At 46.6% G+C, this 23790-nt stretch overlaps 1 protein-coding gene across 3 annotated transcripts in view; it reads left to right on the top strand.

Annotated features, from left to right (window-relative positions):
• Positions 1 to 23790, top strand: part of Smurf1 (SMAD specific E3 ubiquitin protein ligase 1) — a 97567-nt gene that overhangs the window by 51863 nt on the left and 21914 nt on the right. For 2 of the 3 annotated variants that reach the window (XM_038345233.2, XM_038345231.2), the window contains exons 2-6: positions 18164 to 18202; positions 19548 to 19656; positions 21441 to 21574; positions 21733 to 21798; positions 22983 to 23058. In XM_038345233.2, coding sequence (XP_038201161.1) covers positions 18164 to 18202; positions 19548 to 19656; positions 21441 to 21574; positions 21733 to 21798; positions 22983 to 23058 — 424 coding nt within the window. Of the gene's footprint in view, positions 1 to 18163; positions 18203 to 19547; positions 19657 to 21243; positions 21575 to 21732; positions 21799 to 22982; positions 23059 to 23790 lie in introns of those variants that run through there. The other variant, XM_042055889.1, reaches the window with a different exon arrangement.

Below are 23790 nucleotides of genomic sequence, written 5' to 3'. Positions count from 1 at the left end.
CTGACTTGGGAAACAGCTCAGTTTGGAAAGGTGTTCATGAGGACCCCAAGTTTGCACCCCCAGAAACAATCAATATAAAAAAGCCAAATGTTGCAGCCCCTACAGCCCAGTGCTATGCAGTGGGAGGCTGTAGGCAAAGTTCCAGGCCAGTGGGAGACTGTTGGAAACAGTAGGTGGAAGGCCCTGGGATTCACACCAGTTTTCTGAACTCCGAATGTGTGCTCTGTGTGTGTGCATCTGCAGACGTGTGCATCTGCAGAGAGAAAAATCACAGTTGGCCCTAGGGAGAGGAGGGCCATCGACAGTCTTAGACTTGAATTTAAGGGAAGCAGTTGTTTTTTTTGTTGTTGTTGTTGTTTTTGTTTTTAGTTTTTAGTTTTTTTCAAGACAGGGTATCTCTGTAACTTTGGAACCTGTCGCAGAATGGAACTAGCTCTTGTAGACCAGGCTGTCCTTGAACTCACAGAGATCCACCTCCTCTGCCTACCTAGTGCTGGGATTAGAGGCATGTGCTACCACCACCTGGCTGGTAAGCAGTTTTTAGGCAGTGGAGAGCCTTGGGAATTGTGGAGAATTTTGCTAATGTTGAATAATTCAGTACACATATAGCAGGGATAATTCAAATCATTGCTCAAGATGTCAGTGGTTTACTTAGTGGACAGGCTGTTTATCTGTCAATCTGAAATGCTACTCGATGAACATTCCATTTAATAATTGACAAAAGCATACAGCAGAGACTTTTACTCTTCTCTTCCCATGGTTTAATATTCTAGTCAGTCACTTTGAATTTTTTTAATAGACTGACTCAGCAGAAGTTACGGTTTCTGAGTGAAACTTAGCATGGTAGCACTTGTCTGTGATCTCCCTAGCATGGTAGCACTTGCCTGTGATCTCCCTAGCATGGTAGCACTTGCCTGTAATCTCGCATTTAGGAGTGGAGGTGCGGGGGGACCAGAAATTCAAGGTCATCTTCAACTATATGAAGAGTGTGTGGTCAATTTAGGGTATGAGACTCTTTGGGAATCAGAACCCTTGAGCGTGTGAAGACCTGAGTGGGTGTGTGTTGTTGACTGAGTGGGTCATGTCAAGGACCCTAGCCTTAGGCCCATGGCATTCTTCCCTTCTGGTCCGTGTGTGGCTTTTAAGAGAGTGTGTGCAGAAAATGTCCACCACAGCTTTCTACCCCAGGATGTTTTTGGCCTGGAGACTGCTCACCTGCAGAGACTGTTCCTACTGAGATGAGCTAAGCCTGCTTCTTGTTCAGCTGTATATGCTTACCCTGTCTCCTTGTCTTTCTGTTTGTAATAACTCCTCTTCTTTGTCCAGTTGTTTGCAACAATTCAAACATCTAACACACACCCTAAGCTTCTGGGATGCTGCAGCTTCTCCATCAGAGAACCTAGTCCACCCGATCCCAGCTTTTCTGTGTGTCTGTCTGTCCTCCTTCAACCTCTTAGTCTGGTCCAAGTCCCTGGAGCCATGCAAAGGATGAGGCAAGACTCAGTCTCAAAAACTAAACAGTTCTGAAGTAAATCTCCAGTGTTGTAACAGTGTCTCTTCCACACTGACCTCCAAAGTCCTGTTGAGGTAAACGCACAGCATAGAGTGCTGAGTACCGCTCTTTCTTAGTTGGAAACACTTTAATTGAGCTATAAATACTATATGCTATAAACTGTCACCCTTTTAGTGTACCTGTCAGTGGTTTTTAGTATATCCGAAAGCCACCACCATAGTCAATTATAGAGCATTTCCCTCAGCCACCCCTTTACCCTCGGCCCCCACTGTCCTCTTTCCTCTAGCCTGCCCCTGTGAAGTTTTACTGTTTGGAAAAGTTCTTCTTTGGCTTGCTTTTTCCCCTCCCTCCCTCCCTCCCTCCCTCCCTCCCTCCCTCCCTCCCTTCCTTTTTTGATTTTCAAGACAGGGTTTCTTTGTGTAGCCCTGACTGTATGGGAAATCGCTCTGTAGACCAAGCTGTCCTTGAACTCACAGAGATCCACCTGCTGTCTCCTGAGTGCTGGGATTAAAGGTGTGCGCCACCATTGCCTGACTTGCCTTTATGTTCTTAAAAACTTGAATTATGTGCATATATGTGTGTCTCTGTGTGTGAGTGTGTACCCACTAGTACAGGTGCCCAGGGAGGCCAGAGTTTGGGAGCTGCCCAATATGGGTGCTGGGAACCACCTTGGAACCCCTGCAAGAGTGGTTAACTCTGTAAGCACCGAGTTTCTCCTCAGCCCAGTTTTGGTCTTTATAGATGTTATTTGTGATTTCTTTTTTCTTGAGCGTACTGGTACAAATTTGTTCTTTTTGTTTTGTTTTACCTAACCTTAAAAAAATATTTTGTTACTTTTACTTATCTTGTGTGTTGCAGTGTACTGTGTGCTGAGGCCTGGCCGTGGTGGTCAGAGGATAACATGTTCTGTCCTTCCACTGTGTGGATCCCAGATCCTGAGCGATGGTTGTGTTTACCTGCTAAGCCATCTGGCCAGCCAGGTAGTTTTTTTTTTTTTTTTTTTTTTTTTTTTTTTAAGACAGGGTACGTGTAGTTCTGGCTGTCCTGGAACTCACTGTATCGATCAGGCTGGCTTCGAACCCAACCCACAGAGATCCGTCTGCCTCTGCCTCTAGAGTTCTGAGATTAAGGAGCATGCTACTGCACCTGCCTACTTAGCCTTTTATTTAGATCAGGATCTGTTCTCTGAGTTGATGGTTATTCCACTGTAGTCTTGTTTTTTTTTTTTTTTTTTTAAATCGGTGTGAGTTGTTTGTCTGCTTTACATGGTTTCATTTGTTGTTCTTTTCTTAAAAGTTTTAGTTCATTTGTTCACAATCTTTGGGTTTGTTTTGTTTGGATGTTTGTCCGTCCTACCGTCCATATGAGTCCATATGAGTGCTCAGGCATGTGGAGGCTCAAGGTTGATGTCTGGGATTAACCTCTATCCTTTCTGCCTCATTCATTGAGGCAGGGTCTAAGAATCAAACCCAGAACTCACATAGGTGGCCTGTTTGCTCTGAGGATCTCTGTCCTTCACCTTCTGAGGCAGGAATTGCAGGCTGGCTGCCATGACCACCAAGCATTTCCGCCAGTTCTGGAGATCTGATCTGGTCCTTAGGGTTATGTGACAAGTGCTTTGACCATTGAGCCACCTCCCCAGCTTCCTTGCTGGTTTCTAATGGATGAAATTTACCTCTGTAATTTGAGGTAGGATTTTTTATTGTGTCCTTCAGCTCTTAGTTCCATATCCTCTTTCTTTTTAATCCAAGAGCTTCTGCAAAACTTAAAAGAATCCCCTGATGCTTGGGTTGATTTACAGATGATGGAGCTGGTGTTTCTCTTCTGTGCCGTGACTTCTGTAGGAGAGTTTAGTTCCTAGTTCTGCATTCACTCCGCAGCTGGGCTGTCCTGCCTCTCTGCCAAGTGTACGAGAAGCAGGAGGAGGTGTTCTGTTGATGTGCTATCCTTCAGTCACCCAGGACACTATCCTGGGCCCCAGCCTTTCCTCCTGGGACCTCTTCTGCCCACATAGCCACACAGCATGCCAAGAGTGTTGTTTATGAGGAGCAGAGCTCTGGGAACGTGTGGAGGATCTCTGTCATGCTGCCTTCATTATACAGTGAGGTGGTGGATGGCAGCACATGGCAGCCTGTCAGCCTCCGCCTCCTCATCCGGGCCCCCATTCCGTAGGAAGTGAGACTTAGGGTACCAGCATGCTCACAGACCTCCCCCGCTCTTGGTCTGGGATTAAACCAGGGCTGTGCAGAGGAGACAAACACATTCTCAGCCTGTTGGCCCTTTTAGATGAGAAAAAACAGCAGAGTTAGCAGGACAGGCAGAGGGACATCGTCAGCCCCCGTGCAAGCTATTTTATGAATCAGTTTTTGAAAGAGTAGCTGTTGAGGACAGGCTTGGCTGCTCCGTATCACTTTGCTCTCATTGACTTGAGTCTCATTCCCTTTTCAGTTGCTTTGTTCTCTTCTGTGTATTTATGCACCAACCTGGAGCAATGCCACGGTCAGCCTTTGGAGTTGGCTGATGGTGAGAATCGTAAATGGCGTATTAATAACCCGAGCAGAGACTGCAGAGGGGGAGCATGCGCAACATTTGATGAATGGCTAAGAAGCTGACAAGAACACCAGCTCCTGGCCCTCCCCTCTCTTCTACAAAGTCACTAATACTTTAATTGAAAAGTAAGGTTTTTTCTCATGAATATTTTTATATAATTATTTTGAAGGAAATTTAAGGATTACTGCCTTAAACAAAGCAAGAAAATTATGCTGTATTATTTACCGTCATTCCCACATTTTTTTAAAAAACAACCTCATGTAACCCAAGCTGTCTTTGAGCTTGCTGTGTAGCCGAGGTTGACCCTGACTGCCAGTATTTCTATTACTTCTACTTCTGCTGGGACTGTAGTATGTACAGATGTGGATTTTTGGTTTTGAGACAAGATCTCACTATGTAGCCCTAGCTGGCCTGGAACTCACTGTGTAGACCTGGCTGGCCTCCAGTGTACAGAGGACCCCTAGCCTCTGCCTTCTGAATGCTGGGTTCAAAGGCATTGTCCATTATACCCAGTAAAAAACTTGTGTGTGTGTGTGTCCGTGTATTCATGCATTTGCTATGGTGTGCATGTGGAGGTCTCAGGGATTGAACCCAGCTCATCAAACTTGGTGGCAGATGCCTTCACTCACTGAGCCATTTCACTGGCCTCCCTTTTAATTTCCAATTTTTTTTTTTGATACAGTGTCGTCTCTTGTAGCCCAAGCTAGACTTAAACTCATGTCATCAATGATGATCTTGAACTTGTTCATTTGGGGAGGGGAGGTTTCAAAACAGGGTTTCTTTGTGTAACAGCCCAAACTGTCCTGGAACTCGCTCTGTAGACCAGGCTGGCCTCGAATTTCTAATCCTCTTTCATTCAGTTTCTCATGCTGAAATTGCAGGTGTGTCCTCCATGTCAGGTTTATGCAGTGTTAAGGGTTCACCGCATCATACAGTAATGCAGTGTAATTAGCCATCACAGAGGAGCAATTTATCCTATCCTCCAAGGTGGGTCATACAATAAGCCTGGTTTGTTTTTATCAACAGACTTACTTGTTAAGGATATTTTAGTATTCCCAAATTACTGGGCAGATAATAGAGCCCGCCCCACACATCCAGGAGCTTCCCCAGTTCACACTGAACATGAGCAAAGATAATAGTGCCCGCCCCACGCATCTGGGAGCTTTTCCAGTTCACACTGAACATGGGCAAAGATAATAGAGCCCGCCCCATGCATCTGGGAGCTTTTCCAGTTCACACTGAACATGGGCAAAGATAATAGAGCCCGCCCCATGCATCTGGGAGCTTTTCCAGTTCACACTGAACATGGGCAAAGATAATAGAGCCCGCCCCATGCATCTGGGAGCTTTTCCAGTTCACACTGAACATGGGCAAAGATAATAGAGCCCGCCCCACGCATCTGGGAGCTTTTCCAGTTCACACTGAACATGGGCAAAGATAATAGAGCCCGCCCCATGCATCTGGGAGCTTTTCCAGTTCACACTGAACATGGGCAAAGATAATAGAGCCCGCCCCACGCATCTGGGAGCTTCCCCAGTTCACTCTGACCATGTGTGCTCTCATTATAACCAGTGACCCAGTATTAATGCATTGTTGTTGGAAGGAGTCCTTGCTGTGTTCAGGTTTCCCTGGTGTTCAGAATGTTTCTTTTCACTCCTTGGGCTCCTCATGCAGGGACAGACTTTGAGCCTTGTCTTGTGTGGGGCCTGGCAGTTTCCAGAGGAACTAGCTGGGTGCTTTGTGGACTTACTTATCTGGAGTTGTTCAATGTCTTCCTCACTGTGAGACTGTAGGAGGTAGACCCCTGGGGCACCATTGTCACCCAGCATGTCACATGATGCACTAGCAATGGGACTTCACAGTGCTGACACTTACCTGGCTGCAGTTGATTGTGTAGGTTCTAAGCCACCCCTACCCCACTCCCACCTCACCCCCAATAAAGGCATTCTGTTCTGCTCCTTCCACACCTGGTACCGCTTTGGTGGTAGGCAGTTCTGCAGTGTCCGGAGGGCAGAGTCAGCCTCATTGATTTGAGGTACCTCTGTACACTCGGGATGTCTCCCTTTTATTACTCTACTGCCTCATTTATTTATCTCTGTATGGATAGACTCACAGACATTGATGGCTCTGTTTTAGGTAAAGCTTACTGCCTTGTTTCATTGTGGAGAATGTTCCAGGCTGGCCGTTAGGAGCTATTACATGACTCCTCAGCCCTTGGACTTGATACTACCAGTATGAGCTGATCTCCCTTAAATTTTTTTAAAAAATTTCTTTGGGGCTGGAGAGATGGCTCAGTGGTTAAGAGCACTGGCTGCTCTTCCAGAGGTCCTGAGTTCAATTCCCAGCAACCACATGGTGGCTCACAACCATCTATAATGAGATCTGGCACCCTCTTCTGGCGTGCGGGCATACACGGAGGCAGAATGTTGTATACATAATAAATAAATAAATCTTTAAAAAAAAATTTCTTTTATTATTTTGCAAGTATGAGCACTTGGCTTCCATATAGGCCTGTGTACCTTGTGTGTGCAGTACCTACAGAGACCGGAAGGTGTGAGAAATTGGACCCAGTCCTCTGGAAGAGCAGTCCGTGTTCTAACTGCTGAGCCATCTTTACAGCCCATTGATTGATTGATTGATTGATTGATTGATTGATTGATTGATTGATTGATTTGGGATACTGTCTTGTGTTTCCCAGGCTGGCCCTTAACTCCGGTGCTTAAGTGGACCTCCCAGCGGACGGGGTTGCAAACATTTGTGGCCAAACCTGGCTCCTTTGGTATGCAGTGTGCACTGAGGTTCATCTCAGTGGTTCCTAGGCCTTGTCTCTTATTTGTTGCACTATGACCCTTGAATGATACTGTGAACATGTTACACATGCATATTTCATGCATGCATTTCCACTGACTGTGGGTATACCACAGGGTGGAATTGATGGCTCATGATCATCAAACAAAACTTTGGAAGGATGTTCTCATTCTGTCTTTGACCACAGTGTTTTGAATTCTTTACTGTTGAGACACATTGTCCCATTCTGAACACTCACTGTTAGTGCAACAGCAGACCTCAGCAACCTGTTATGGCCTTCACTCATAGAGTAGATCAGTTTTAAAAAGCCTTAAAAAATACATTATTTACCTTTTGGGGAGAGGGATGAGTGTGCCACGATGTGCTTGAGGATGACAGGCAAGTTGTCCTTGCAGGTCCCCATATTTGGATTCTGGTTCTCAAGCGTGGCAGTTTCATCTGCTGAGCCATGGCCCCAAATAGATCAGTGCTGATCAGTCATTGGCTCTGCTGGGACATCTTGAGTGGTGGCTTTGATCTCTGAACTGTTTTCCTGTCTGCTTTGATGTATGCCACCTGACCTGCTCTCTGGTTTGAGTGACAGCTGCCTAAATAACTCTACAGCATGTGAGAGTGTGAGATTGCCCCGAGTGCTCAGACCAGCCTCTGTAGGAAGAAAGGGCAGGGGAACTTGTTCCAGAAATGACGTACTTTTGGGGTTTTCATGGCATGTATGTGCTTTCACGGAATGTCACTTTGCTGAGCCTGAAATCCACATGCAGCCCTCTTGTCTTCTCTGTGTGAATGTATTAATGTAGCTAGCATGTGGGCTGATGAAACGGGGCAGCATCTGAGAGAGAGAATTCTGACAGCGCTGTTTCTTGCTGTTGTTTACCTACCCTTCACCCCTGTTTGTGTTTTGACTTGTCTGATGATATTAGGGACTAATGTACTTAGCTTTTATCTGGGAAGTCATCCAGCCTTCCCTTCACTGTCAGCATTTACCACCTTCTTTGAAGCAGCTTCAGCAAAAGAGCCATGTCTTAGGTGCACCCGCAGTCATTGGGAGCCACATGCCTGTGGTCCTGGTACTCTGGAGGCTGGGGGCTGATGTGGGATTCCCCTCTGTATGCTATGAATATGTTTTATTACCGTTGGTTATTAAAGAAGTTGTTTTGGCCAATGGCTTAGTAGAGTAAATCCGAATATAGTTATAGAGAAAAAGTAGGCAGAATCAGGGAGATGCCATATTGCTGCCAAAGAAGAAAGTTGCCAGCCAGAACCTTTAGGCCACAGCCTCATGGCGATACACAGATTAATAGAAATGGGTTAATTTAAGATGTAAGAGTTAGCTAAAAATATACCTAAAAATTGGCCAAACAGTGTTGTAATTAATATAGTTTCTGTGTTATTATTTGGGTTTGAGCATTAGGAAGCGAACAAACAGTCTCTGCCTATGGGGGCTTCAAGTTGTAGTCTAGCCTGGGCTAATAGTGAGAATGTTGTTTTAAAAACAAACAAGAGTGTGGTCATTGGGGGGGGGGGGTTGGATTAAAGAGAGTGTTCTCCCTGATAACTCTGGGATAGGTCAGGGTGTGGGATTAATTTGATTATCTTCTAGGGTGATGGTCAGATCCATTTTATCTGTTGAGAGACAGCTGGGGGTTAAAGGTTTGTGCTTTTCTGGAGGATTTAGTTTTTTGCTTTACAACCGTAAGAGGCCAGTCTGAGCCTGAGAAGTCAGTTTTAAGCAGTTGGTAAAAGTAAAAAACAAAAAACTGAGAGTGATCTTAGTTCGCCTTGCTTAAAAGCCCAGCCCTTGGGGCCTGGCAAGGACAAGCAGCCTTTGTGTTTGTTCCCGCTGGTGTCCTCAGAGCTCCCATCAGACCTTAGTGTGTGGTCCACCTCCAGTAACTTGTTGGTTAATTGTAAAAATACATCGCTGCTCAGAACCCACAGCTCCTCCTAACCGTGGCTTATTAAGCTGTTTAGGGGAGCACACACTCCCCCCAACTCCCTGCCTCCCACCAAGGTTTCACATAGCCTAGGCTAGCTTCCAGTTCACCACATAGCAAGGACATAGACCTTGAACTTATGATCCCTCCACGCTCCACCTCCCAAGTGTGTATACTGGGTACGCATTCCAGCAATTACATCTCCAGCCTGAGCTGCTTAGGCTCCTAAGCCTTAGTTTTCTGTGATCAGTTAAATGACTGTAGAACAGTCCTGTCTCGTGGAACTCTGATAGTGGGTAGATATGTTGCATGAACAGTGCCTGCTCATCCTGTGAGCAGCTAATGCATGTTATTTGCTGTGACTGTCTCCACCGAAGGGAAGTAGATTATATTTTTAAGTTCTCACATAACAGGATGTGCCAACAGCCCAGCGCATTCCATTGATAGATTTCATTGAGTACTTCTGGCGGGGGCATGGATGGGTCAGATGGTTGTCTGGGCGACAGTCTGTTCCCTAGGGAGGTATTGGAAGCACCTGCTTTGCAAGCTGCTCATTAGCTCCAGCTTGTAGAATTACCCTGAGCTTTTTTGGAGATAGGAGAGACAGCTAATGATTGGGGGATGAGTTGTTGGGATTAGTAAGCACTGTCCTACATGTGGCATTTGAATTAGTAACATTGGGAAGGAGAAATAAACAAATTGCATGGAGACAACATTTAAATCTGAATACTTCTGGGTTATAGTATTTAGTCAAAACTTTCTCAGACCCAGATCCAGAAAGACAAATATAATATTTATCACTCACAAGTGGCTTTTAGACATAAAGTGAAGAAAAACCAGCCTACGGGCCACAACCCCAGATAAACTAGACAATAAAGAGGACCCTAAGAGTTACATACATGGATCTACATAGGAAAATGAAAAAGACAAAATCTCCTGAGTAAATTGGGAGTGTGGGGGGTCACAGGAGAGAGAAGGGGAGAAGGGAGGAAGGGAGGGGAGTGGAGAAGAATGTATATAGCTTAATAAAAACAATAAAAAAGAGAAAAGAAAGTGAAGCTAACAAAAAAATTTCTCTGACAGAACACAAGTTTTTATTCCTCTAGTCTAAAACAAGGAAATCTGTTTTTACCTATAAATGTCCTGGTTTTGTTGACCACAGTTGAGATGACCCCCCTTCCCCCTAACCCCCCCCCCCCCGAAACTCCATGGGAGAGAGACAGAGAGATAGGACCTGGGATGGTATTAGATACTTAGTTTTTGTTCTGTTGCTGTAACAGAACACCATGACCAAGGCAGCTTATAAAAGACAGCAATGAATTTAGGCTTACAGTTCCGTGCTCACAGAGTCTATGGTCATCATGCCCGGGAACATGGCACAGGAAGGCAGGCATTGCGCTGGAGAAGTAGCTGAGAGCTTACACCTGAGCCACAAACATGTAGCAGGGGGTGGGTGGGTGGGTGCTAACTGGAAATGGCTTGCTTGGGCTTTTGAAACCTCAAATCCCACCCCCCGGTGACACACCTTCTAATCTTTTCCAAATGGTTCAACCAACTGTAGACCAAGCATTCAAATCTATGAGCCTATGGGGACCATTCTCATTCAAACCACCGTGAATGGAATTGTCCTACTGAGACGGGCTCTAAGTGAGACTGGTTTCTCATCTTCCAAGCTCTGGAGTACAGTCAGTGATGGTTGGAAGAAACAAAGACGGGAGCTCTGAAGAGTGTGTCCTGTGAAGACAGCTTCTTTTCCCAGGAAGGGATCCAGGGGATTAAAAAAGCAGCGTTTAGGGGTTGGTGTAAAGCATAGCTCAACAATAGGTGCCTTCCTAGAATCCCTGGGGAGGGGCTGGGGCATGACTCAGACCTTGGGTTCCATCCTCAGTAAACTTTAGAAACCCTGCAACTCAGGGGTTTTCCTAGAATTCATCATCCTGAAAGATCCTGGGAGAGCATCCGTTAAGGTACAAAAATGGCTCTGTCAATTCAAGACTTTTTTTTTTCTTTCAAAACAAGGTTTCTCTGTGTAGTCTTTGCTGTACTGGAACTTGTTCTGTAGACCAGACTGGCCTTGAACTCAGAGATCCGCCTGCCTCTGCCTCCCGAGGACTGGGATTAAAGGTGTACGCCACCACTACTTGCTCCTCGACACTTTCTTAAAAAGTTCCAAATATCCTTGGGATTTTGTTGCATCCTTTAGATGCATACTTCATTCCTCCTTGTTGCAATCCACCTCAGGTTTGAAACTGCAGAGCATTCTTGTTAGTGCCAAACTCTTGTCACTAGTGCTGCCTTGAGAAACGGCAGCTTTGGCAGGATGCAGGGCCACCAAGCTTTGAACCCCATCCTTGAGGAAGATGTCATGGGATCCAGGTGTGTCATTGTGGGGACTAACAGATATATTGTCTTCATTCATTGAACCAGACTAGCAACTACTTCATTCATCTCAGCATTTATGAAACACTGGTTTAGGCTGGGCCCAGTGCTGTGGTCGGAGTGTAATGGGTCAGAAGACAGTCTCTGCCCTCTTGAGTCTTTTTGTTAGCGTTACAGGGAACTGTACTGGGTTTTCACCTAGTCCGTCTGTGTAGCAACTGTCTCTAAAGTCGCTTCTGTGTACCAGGCGTTACAGCCGGCCATGGGGACATGGCTGGAAGAATAAAATCATAGCCCTCTCTCTGGTGCAGGCTACAGGGCAGCAGGGGATTTGGTTTCAACCTCTGAGACATAAATGGTGGTGCCTGGTGATGAGGCAGAGTAGGTTAGGTTCCCAGGTCTGGAGAGATTGGCTTCCTGGTACTAGGGTAGACAGCATAAGCCACTGAGTCAGATGCTTTAACGCACAGAGGTGGAGAAGGAACCCTGCCCTGGTCTTAATGCTACTTCATCCTGTGAGATCAAGTAGAAGTGCTTTATAAAAAACTTGCAGTGTGCACACGCTCATGCGTTATGTCCTCAAATGTGTGTGGAACTCAGATGTCTTCCACTGTGTGGGGCTTGGGGTTTGAATTCAGGTTGTCAGGCTTGCTAGCAGGCGCCTTTTACTCACTGAGCCATCTCTGTGGCCCAGAAGTGCTTATTAAGTGATATAGGTGCCCACAGGGGCCAGTAATAGGTAGGAGGCTGTGGGGCAGGCAAGGGCAGCTACCTCAGTGCCAGCATGGAACCCAGGCAATCTTGCTACAGCAGCCCCACCTCTCCTTGCAGGTTCTGGAGCACACATGCAGCTCAGTGCTCCGTACTCCATGGCAGTAGTTCACAGGAGCTTCTTCTGTTCCTTTGTAGCTTGATGCATGTAGAACCCAAGTTTTCTCACTTTAGTGGTATCTGAATAGTTGGAATGTTTGTGTTTGTGTGAGAAGTTGCTGAGGGCTGGGGAGCGGTGTTTTGCTAGGTCACTCATGCAGCTCTGCCCATGCTGCAGTCTGACGTCACGAGGCTATTTAGATACAAGCTGCAATGTGATCATGTATGTTTTATCTATCTGTTAATTCATTTTTGTTTCTTAAAAAAAGCATTTATTTTTAATTGTGTGTGCACACACACAAGCACACGTGCCCTTGGGGGATGCAGACGGGCGTTGGACCCCCAGAGCTAGCTAGCGTTACAGTAGGTTGTGTGGCTTGCCTGAGATGGGTGCTGAAAACCAAACTCAGGTAGAGGACCGGTTGTGCTCTTCCCCACTGAGTCATCTCCTCAGTTCTCATTTTTGTCTCTTACTGCACAGTAGGGGATTTCCTAAGTTTGTATGCGAATTTACAAGTTAGTGGCTTTGGGACTGTGGCTTTGAACATGAGGACCTCATCCCCTGCCCTGAACAGTACTTCTGTTCTTTGTGGTCCTTGTCACTTAAAGACTGTTTAATTTTAGATTTGTGGTATGGGCTCACCATGTAGCTTGGGCCAGCCTAGAGTTCAAAATCTCCGGCCTCCACCTCCTGAGTGTTAGGGATTAGAGGCTTGAGTGATTTGTGTGGCGCTGGGGATGAACCTAGGACTTTGTGCGCCCTGGGCACTCTCCTCCAGCAGCTGAGCCACATCCCATGTTCTCTAACAAAAAAGTGGTAGTAACAAGTTAATAAGCTTTGCAATGATAGTTTGGGGGGGGGTTGGCACTATTATTTTTCTTTCTTTTTTCCTTCTTTTTCATGAGGCCCCTGTTTTGCGTGTGCATGCCGTAGCCATCGCCATAGCCAGACCATTTCTAAAGGCGGAGAGAGGCCTTCTTCAGAGAATCCCACCTTACTGGGGTGGCAAGGCCACCTACGTTAAGAGCATTCAAACCTTATGTTTTGTTTGTTTTGTTTTCTTCCTCTTCCTTTTAGAGGCGAGCTCTCCCACGAGGGAGGCCTGTAACCCTTGGTCCTCCTGTCTCCACACTGTGCCTGTGTCATCATGCCCCTTTCAGCCATGTGTGCCTTAAAATGCAGTTAGGAGAGGATGGGCCACTGGCGGCTAAAGCATCAGTTGCCAGGCCAGTTGAGGCTTTATGCCGGCGTGTGTATCCACATAGCATGGCCAGGGTGTTAGAGTTAAAGCTGCCAGTGTTTTGTTGTCTCATTTAATTAAAGGACACTTTAAGGTGGAAACATGACAAAGGCCTAATGTCAGAATGTGAGTACTGTAACTGTTTAAAAGACTAGTTGGGTTTTGTCCAAACTGAACTGGTTGTCTGTCTGTGCTCATTTGCATCCAGAGGGATGCTGGGGAAACCCCGGCCCGAGTGAGGCTTCATGGGGGAAGCGCCTGGCAACCGACCTGAGTAGCCATACTTAGATGTACAGAAGTAGAGGCTAAGGAAGAATGGGAAAGTCATGTGATGTGAGGGGACGGAGAAAGTCTTAGAACACAGGGAGAAGTATCATGTAATACAGAGTTCTAGGCTCTTGGACATGAGGTATGTTTCAAAAGATGGACCTATGGCCAGGCATGGTTGTGCACACCTGTAACTCAAGCACCTGATGGAGCCTGAGGCAGGAGGATGGCAAGTTCAGGATGAGTCTGGTTGCAGAGTTCCAGGCCAACTTGGACTACACGCTGAGACTAGCTGGTGGCCTACACACATGAAAAGCTTGGTGCAGCGGTACATGCTTGTGATCTCAGTGCTTGGGATTTGAAAACATGTTGGCAGATCTCTGGGCTGCTGCTAACTAGTATAGCCAAATCACTGAGTTGTAAATTCAACGAGAAACTCTGTCAGAAACTGAGGGCCCAATGAGTCAAGGGTCAAGGCACTTGCCCTGCAAGTTCAGATGACCTGAGTTTGTTTCCCAGAGCTCATGGAAGGGTGGAAGGGGGAAGTAATTCCGGAGTTTTCCTCTGACCTCCACACACTTGCTGTGACGTGAACAGTCTTGTGTACACACACAACACAGAGAGAGAGAGAGAGAGAGGGGGGGGGAGGGAGGAGAGAAATACTTAAAAACTAATAAGAGATTGAAGAACACAGGGACGTCAGGCTCTGGCCACTGCATGCGTCTTGCACATGTGCATGAGAACCCACACACAGAAAATGACAGAGTCAGGAGCCACCGAGAAGAAAGATGGTGAACTTTGATATTTAAGAGGAAGAGAAAATAGTAAAGAGAATGTAGCAGACAGCCGAACACCACAGTACCTGTAATTCCAGTACTTGGGAAGCTGAGACAGGATTGTTGGCCATGAGTTTGAGGCCCCAGTGGGCTGTGTAGTGAAACTCGATCTCCTTAACAGAAAAAATTTAAAGTTGCAGCATCAGTTTCTAGAAATTGAGACTAGGAAACTAGTAAAATACTAAAACAAGTTTGACCCTTTCTTAGCTCCCAGTCCTGATGTTGTGTCTTCACAAATAGCCCTTTTGTGAGCAAGGTTCCTCTCCTGATTATATACACTCTGTAACATGCTGTTATTACTCTTACTCTGGCCACGGCTTGGGAGAGCAGTGGAATGTGCTTAGATGATGTGGGAGAGTCTTCTGTTTGTGTTGATCTCATTCGTTAATAAAGAAACTGCCTTGGCCAGCCCTTAGGTGGGTGGAGTAGACAGAACAGGAAGAAGGAAGTGAGGTAGATGGCTCAGTCAGATGCCATGCCTCTCCTAAGTTAGTCAGACTGCCATGCCTTGCCTCTCTGGGGCAGACTGCCGTGCCTCTCCTCAGGGAGTCAGATGCAATGAAGCTCCGGCCTAAGATGGACGTATCCTAGAATCTTCCCGGTAAGGCACCACTTTGTGGTGCTACACCGATTATTAGATATGGGTTAATCAAGATGTGAGTAAGAGGCTGAAACTAATGGGCCAGGCAGTGTTTAAATGAATGCAGTTTGTGTGTTGTTATTTCCGGTGTAAAGCTAGCCGTGCGGGAGCAGGGCAGGACGAAAAGCAGGCCTGCCCGCTGCTCCACACTACACTTAGGAAACCATGGGATGCAGGAAAGGGGACTTGGGACCAAGGTCAAGGGCCACATTAGAGTTAGGTGAGCCCTGCCTGGTGATGCACACCTTACAGAGATAGAAAACAGGATGAGTAACCCAGCCTTGGGAGGTAGAAGCATGGGGATCTGTAGTCCACAGTCATTCCTAGCTATATAGTGGGGTCAAGACCAGCTTGACCCGAGACGCAGCCTCAAGGAAACCAAAAGAGAGAGCGGAGACGGCAACAGCTGCACAGTGGCCTGCTCTGGAAAATAACTGAGTTTCCCATGAATTAATTTCTTTCTCTTTACTTTTTTTTTTTTAAATACCAGTTCTCATATAGTCCACATTGGCCTCTGTGTCATTACACAGCTAAGGATGACCTTGAATTCCTGATCCCTCTGCCTCTTCCTCCCGGTGCTAACATTACAGACCTATACCAGCACACAGGGCTTATGCAGTGCTAGGGATCAAACCAACTGAGGGCTTCATGCATGCTGAGCAAGCACTCTGCCAGCTGAGCCCCGGCCCCAGTCCCATGCGGAGTAAATGTCTTCGACTCATTGCTGTGTCCCTAGAGCCCCAGTGTGTAGAACATAAATGGATTCATTTAAAAACAAGGGACAGGGCTAGGTGTGATGGTGAGCACATTTAATCCCAGCACTGGGGAGGAAGAGGCAAGAGAATCTCTTTCAGTTGGAGGCCAGCCTGGCATACATAGTGACCCCGTGGTAAAGGTGGCCTCTCTGTATACAGCGACTTTTTGCATTGTAGGAAGAGTGAGCATCCATTACTCCATATTCCTCCTGTGGAGGGAGGCAGAGGAACCAAGAGAGGATGGAGATTGCAAATTGGCAGCCATTATTTTAGCAGGAGAAATTCTGTTTCTTTAAAGCAGACTCAGGGGCCCTCAGTGACCTGTACACAAACCGAGGCAAGGCTTTCCTCATGCTAACATTACCAAAACTGTCTCCATTTTATGATGTAACCAGATTCCACTGAAGTGAGCTCTAAATGAAAACATCAGTAGCTTTGTAAATATGAATGATGATTCTTATTTTTGAAAAGTGAGATCAGAATTACTCCATTCAGAAGTAATCGGGCTCCAGCGCCTCAGAAAACTGGGGCCCAGCCTTGGTGAGTAATGTTTGAGGCTGTTGAAGTAGAAGATGGGGGTGTACTAGATTCAGAGTTTTGAAATAGGGAGCATGGTTATTTACTGACAAGATCTTAGGTAGCCTAGGCTGGCCTTGAGCACACTATGTAGCCGAGGATGACCTTCAACTCCGGACTCTCCCACATTCACATCCCAAATGCTGGGATTATGGGTGTGCATGTCTGCACCTGGTTTAGGGAGTTGCTAGGATCAAACCCAGGGCTCTGTGTGTAGGGTGAGCTCATGCTTACTCTGGCCTCCTTAGGGAAAGTTAACACAGTACTGGCCTTCAGCTCCCACACAGCCTGTGGGTCCAGCCATTAGAAGTGTTCAGAATTAGGCAAATTATCACAGCCAAGAAACAGACCAGCTGTTGCCTCAGGCTGAAGAGTTTGAGGTGACAGAGGTGGTGTTAATGGGACAGCACTTCTTTCTCGGAGATGATAGAAAAGTTTGAAAATTGGTCGTGGTGACAGCTGTTAACCCCATGTGTGCAGGAACACATCAGGTTATATGCTGTCTAACTGGAAGAACTGCATGGTGTGTGCATGAAGTCCCTACAGCTTTTTTTTAAGAACTAAGTGGAAAAATACACAATGTGGTATGAACATAGACCATTGAATCCTTGAAAACTAGCAAAATTTGTGAAATAGTACAACAGAAAAGTGCATTATGTATCTCCTCAGTGCTTCTGCTGTGTGGCAGTTCTGTGACAACGTATATCATCTATTCATCTATCATCCATCCTTCTGTTTGTCTGAGGCAGTGCCTGGGCTCAAGCTGGCATGACACTCATAACTAGCCCAGGTTGTCCTTGAACTCATGGTCCTCCTGCCTCAGCTTCATGATGGTTATGAGCCCTTCACTCATCCAGTCAGTTACATTCTCGCTGACTACCACCAACCTTCTGCCTTCTTTGCCACACTGTTGCATTTATTTATGTTGGGCATGGCGCAGGAGCCCATCCATCAGTTCTTTCTTTCCACCTGTGGGCACCTGGGAATTGAACTCAGGTTGTCAGGCTTGGTGGGAAGTGCCTTTACCTGCTGAGTCCTGTTACCAACTATTCCACCTTCTATTTTTTTTTTAAATTATTATGAGACTGGGTTTCTTTGTGTAGCCCCGGCTGTCTTGGAACTCGCTGTGTAAACAAGGCTGTCCTTGAACTCAGGAGATCCCCCTGCCTCTGCCCCTGAGTGCTGGGATTAAAGGTCTGCACCACCACTACCTGCATCCTGTACAACCTTAACGTGCAGCCTGTGCCTTTTTCCACAGCACTCTGCAAATAGTTCTGTATTTCCTAATAGCCTCCTGCTTTCTAGTCTTCGATATACCAGAGTCTATGCTTGCAAAAGTCCAGGCTTGGGTGTAGATGAGGGCTTAGCAGATGCAGCACCCTGGGTTCCATCCCCGAATGTGCATGCATACACACATGCACATGTGCACACACAAGGTGCCATTTATCACAATACCCAGAATGCATAGCTCCTTTTGTTGTTACAGCTCCGAAGTAAATGCACCAGGCCTTTTTAAAAATTGGTGTTTATCTAGCTTTAAAACACACCAGTAATTCTGTCTGTGTGTTTATGCATTTAATGTTTCAAGCTTAAATTACAGCATTTAAATTTGTTGATTCCTCAGCTTGAGGAAAGATACTTTTAGATAGTTGCTAGGGATGCTTGTCTAATGTGACACTAAGTTTGAGATATCGCTGGCACATTAACTGGTGATTTTTTTCCTCCCATTGCAAACACTAAATGTGATGGAAGTTGCCTCTATCAATGTTAACTTCTGTGTTTGTTTGTTTTCAGTATTATGTGCCAAGAACCTTGCAAAGAAAGACTTCTTCAGTAAGTACCACCCAGCTTTGCTCTTGTATAATGTGATTTATGTATTTCTGAAAATTAATTTTTATGCGCGTGTGTGCGTGCGTGTGTGCATGTGTGTGTGTGTCTGTGTGTGTCTGTGTGTGTATGCTCCCATAGCATGCATGTGGAGGTTGGAAGGCAGCTTGCAGGAGTAGGTTCTCTCCTTCCACCATGTTGGTACCACCATTGGATTTAGAGCTTGTTGGCCCTGACATTTAGTTTTTTACAAAGCATTGGGTTTAGTCTTCTCAATGTCTAGGAATCTGGAACTTGACAAACATCTTCCAGCTGCACACAGCCTTCATCTCATCCTCCATCCTAGCCATGCCCAGCCGTGGCCGTGGATCCTCCTTCCTGACCTGGTAGTTGGGAGGACCTTGCTCTCTGCTGGGAAGGGTAGTAATCTCTGATCAGATACAACATTTATGATGTAGTTGGCTTGATTAAAATTGCCAGTCCAGGTTTGCAAATTAAATCCAATTTTAAAATGTGTGTAATGGGAGGAAGTGTACAGAAGTAGGGGCTATGCCCCTGCGTGTGCCTACGTTCAGTGACATCAGCACCCACAGTCCTGAAAACTCCCACTTCTAGTGCCCGGGGACCCAGTGCTTACTTGGCATTATCCACGTTGTCAGGATGAAGATACTTAAGCTTCATCCAAGTGGCCAGGGATCTCCAAAGTGGTGGCTCACAAGCCAGTCTCTTTCTAAAACCCGCTGTCTTACCACTTGTCTCATGGTATAAGCCTGTTGGACGCATATGCTAGAATTTAGGGACTTTCTCCAATTAAGACTTGGTGACTCCATGATGCCACAGCTAGCACAGGCAAAAGATCAGTCAAACTCCTGTGGACTGTGACTGTTTGGATATTTACTTCATCGTAGATTCTGTTCTTGTATTATTCAGTCCCTTTAATGATCATCAGGGATGGGGCTAGCTGGAGACAGGTGGCTCGGCATGTGTGTGTCCCAGCGCCCTCACGAGTCCTTCACCACCCGCGGGCGGCTCTAGCTCCAGGAGAGCCAGCACTTCTAGCCCTCGCAGTGCACACATACAGAGGCACACACACAAATAAAAGCAGCTCTTAAAATGTGAAAATCTGCAGAGATGGGTGTTTGAGTTTGAGCTTGTTCTCATGTGTGAAGGTGTGACCTTCTCTGAACTCTCCTTGCTAATGGAGACTAGCCTTCAAAAAGAGACTAGTGAGGAGTGACCCATGTGGGCCCTCTCTCCCAGCGGGTGATCTTGCTGGTCTCTGCAGTGAGGGTGCCACTGTGCCACCAGGTAGACTGATCTCATCTGGGCATGTCTGCTCTCTTCCCTGCAGGACTCCCTGACCCCTTTGCCAAGATTGTTGTAGATGGCTCTGGGCAGTGCCACTCAACCGACACTGTGAAAAACACCTTGGACCCAAAGTGGAACCAGCATTATGACTTGTGAGTCAACCTCCCATGAGGCTCTGGGGCATGAGGAAAGCAGGCATGAAGTCATTTGAAGAGACATCCTGGAGAAAGAAAATAGATGGCTGACTTTTTAACTGATGACCAAAGGGCTGGCCAAGTGGACTCATATTGCCAACTTTACAGTTAATGCCCGGGACGTTCTTGGCATGTGTTCTCATAGATCTTCATGGTTTGGTTCTTAACAGAGTGATGCTGTGACCCTTGGACATTTCAACTCCCTAGCCGTTTTTAGCAGAAAAACAAACAGAGCTATGATTCATGCCCCAGTCTGCTACATTTTTTTTTTTAGTGAAACCTAAATCTAGTTGTAGTTTTTATCTAAAAAGTACATTAGCATGACCACATATTTCTGTTATTTTTTGAAAATGTTGACTTTTTTGGTACTGATATTTTCTCTATAACCCATTGTGCAGTTTTGTATATTCATTCCAAATTTAGGATCATATTTTTTTTAAAGATTTATTTATTTATTTTGTTTACAGTGTTTTGTCTGCGTGTCTGCTGCAGGCCAGAAGAGGGCACCAGATTTCATTGCAGATGGTTGTGAACCACCATGTGGTTGCTGGGAATTGAACTCAGAACCTCTGGCAGAACAATCAGTGTTCTTAACCTCTGAGCCACCTCTCCAGCCCCCTAGAATCATATTTTTATATGGACCCATGTCCCTGCATAATGATTAATAATACAGACTGCACTGTGTGCTCATGTGTGGGTGGGGTTTTTAGTAGGAGATGCATTTGTGATTCTCTTCCCATGTCTTGGACTGTACCTTTGTGCACTCTGGACGGATGTTAGGGGGTTGTATGGAGTCCCTTGTTGCAGATTAGTACTCTCTGTTAGGCCCAGCTCACTGCCCTCCAGAAGTGCTATAGTGGAGTTTGCTGCCTTACACTATCCTGTCATGTGCTGAGCTGGCGGTGCTGGCCTGTGGCTCTGACACTTTGGGAGGCTGACGCAGGAGCATTGTGAGTTGAAGGCCTGCCCAGTTTACAGAGCTGGTTCAATCTAGCTGTTCCGTGTGGAGATGTGATTCATGCGGACCACAGTCACAGCTCCACCAGAGTCCTGCTTGGTGGATTGATGTGTGCACTGGGTTGACTTACAGGAAGGTGGGTGAGTGGTGACGTAGCCCTAGTGATGCCCCTGTTGCTCTCCGCAGCACGCACAGGCAGCGCGGCAGCTCAGAGTGTCTCCTCTCCTCAGCAGTCCTTACTGTAACCCTGGGATGAGGGGGAGGGCTTGTGAATTTGATAACTTTCAGGATTTCCTGAGACTTGTGAGTTTCTTATTTCCTGTGTTTTAATGAGATTCCTTTAGAATTTCCTGAGTTTAAATAAGTCTCCCTCTGGTGTAGAATATTTCAATTCCAAAGAAATTGCTTCACAGCACCAGCCTGGGCAACTTAAACTCCATCTCAAAAAAAAAATTAAGGGTGGAATATGGGATTGGGCATTAGATGGCTAGGGAAGAACACTTTCCAGCGAAGGGTCTAGGGCATGGCTTGGTGAAGGAGCGCGTGCTTTGACCTGTGGGAGGCCCTTGGCTCCATCTCTAGCACAATAAACAAATGAATAAAGGAAAAACAAATGTAGAATGCTCATTACGACATGGTTCCCTACACTCACTGCTCATGTGTCTGGTTGGAGTCCTTTTCCCACGCCGAGTGAGACACAGCCAGCTCTACCCCCACTCCATGCATGTCAGTGATGCTGTCACAGTTCAGAAGTGCATCCGAACGAGTTCATGTGCTCCTGCAGGTACGTTGGGAAAACCGACTCCATCACCATCAGTGTGTGGAACCACAAGAAGATCCACAAGAAGCAGGGGGCCGGCTTCCTGGGCTGTGTGCGACTGCTCTCCAACGCCATCAGCAGATTGAAAGACACTGGCTGTAAGAACCAAATGCTCTTGCGCCTCTCAGTGTGGCTGGAGAAAGCTTAGGAGGCATCTTTTTCTTTCTTTTATTTGTTTTGAATGCTGAATACAGAATTCCTGCCTTCCTCTCTAGTTGACCTTCCCTGGGTTAAGTTTTGAATTGTTTGTTTGCAGACCAGCGTTTGGATCTATGCAAACTAAATCCCTCAGATACTGATGCGGTCCGTGGCCAAATAGTGGGTAAGAATTTTCTCATCTGCATAAAGGGCGCTTTGACGGAACCCACCGTCCTGCTCCCAGTACCGATCGGGCACAGGCTTCCAGGGCAGACCACATCCGGGCCATCTCTCCAGAACTAAGCCTTTCCTCTTGTGTGGTTTTCATTCTTTTCTCCGGTTCCCTTCATCCTGTCATTGAAACTGAGTTTCTGTGACTCCAGTTGAGATGGTGTGATTTAAGAGTATCATGCCAACTGCCACAAGAATGGACAGTTGGTGTCTGTATTGCCCAGGAGTACTAAGAGCTGAGGCCACATGTTGAAGAGTTGAGTTGGGATGGCCACATGTGCAAGAGCTGAAATATGTGACTCTCTCTGGGAAGCCCTTTCCTGTGTGACAGAAGCAACGATGGTGTGTGACAATCCAATGATGCGATTCTAGTCGGGGTTCCACTGTGTGGAGAGAAAGAGCAAAGTGCAGACAGTGTTGGCTGGAGGCATTCCGATGGAATGACCTTTGAGCTGCCCGTCCCCTTGCCCACCCTGTTCTTGGCAGTGTCTTAGGGGAAAGCACACGCTGGCTCTGTGTAATGCGTGGACTCAGTGGAGCAGCAGCCAGGCTGAGTCACTCTGCAACTCCAGATGCCTCAGATCCCAAGACAGCAGTGCATCCGCCCTGGAAGCAACTTAATAATGTTCTCACGGGCTGCATCCCCACCTGGAATCTCTTCTTCCCTTTGTGGAGGGATGTGTGGGGGCAAAAACCAAACAACTGAAACCTAGGAGTAAAATGTCTTTCTTGTCTGCTCCAGTGAGGCCAGAACACAGATGTTTCTTTAGACTGAGCTAGAATGTGGGCGCGGAAGGTGTCCTTTGTACCTTCCCTAAACATAAACCTGGTCTTCTTAAGATGGGAGCTAACGTAATGGAATTAAACACTGTGTTCTGTAGCTTTATGGGGGGCGGTGGGCATGAGAAACTCAGTGGCTTTCCTGCTCTCTGCTTTCAAGGACTGTTCAAACAGTGTGTGATGTGTGCAGCTGTTGGTCTGAGATGCTTTGCAGTGGAAGCATTGGCGGGTATATGTAAACTCAATTTTTTTCTCATGATACTGGACACATTATAGGTGTCAGTGGCTCACTGTGCTGCAGTGCAGGGATGTCGAGTATCCCTGGGTTCTAATGCAAGCTCTTCTTTTCTATTGTAGTCAGTTTACAGACCCGAGACAGAATAGGCAGTGGAGGGTCGGTGGTGGACTGCAGAGGATTGCTAGAAAATGAAGGGTACGTATGCCCTGTGTCCCAGCCATGGTCTTTCTCCCCATAGGAGGGACTCTGAGCCTTATACTGCTGTGTGGATAAAACGTCCAGACTACTGTTTATGAAGGGAGGTGTAACTACCCCAGGGATTAAACCCCCAAAGATGCAGGAAATAACACAGGGAGGTTCCTACCAGCTAGAGGTAACAGTTGAGCTAGGTATGGAGTATTAAAAAAAAAAAAAAAGCCCAAGGAACAGCTACTGAAAGCAATGTGGGACTCCGTTCACGCGTGTGCAGGCCAGAGGTCAGTCTTGATGCCATCCTTTTGGAGCCACCCACCTTGGATTTTTTTTTAAGATTTATTTTATGTGTATTGATATTTTGCCTGCATGTGTGTCTGTGTGAGGGTGTTGGATCCCCTGTAACTGGAGTTACACCGTTATGAGCTGTCATGAGGGTGCCGGGCATTGCACCTGGGTCCTCTGGAAGTGCTCTTTAACCACTGAGCCATCTCTCCAGCCCCCTCTTTGGATTTTGAGACAGGGTCTTTCATTGGCTTGGGACTCACCATTTAGCCTAGGCTGGCCTACAGTGAGCCCCAGGGATACACCTGTCCCCTCCCCAGTGCTGGGATTACAAGCACACTCTGGGCTTTGTAGCATGGTCCCTGCTGCTTGCACAGTAAGTGCTCCACCAGCTGAGCCCTCGCCCCCGGCCCATCATGATTTATAGGAGAAATCTGAACAGTGGCTCAT

Source organism: Arvicola amphibius, chromosome 10 (assembly GCF_903992535.2).
Source record: "Arvicola amphibius chromosome 10, mArvAmp1.2, whole genome shotgun sequence".
NCBI classification, from domain to species: Eukaryota; Metazoa; Chordata; class Mammalia; order Rodentia; family Cricetidae; genus Arvicola; species Arvicola amphibius.
This window is presented reverse-complemented; position numbering and strand designations above follow the sequence as displayed.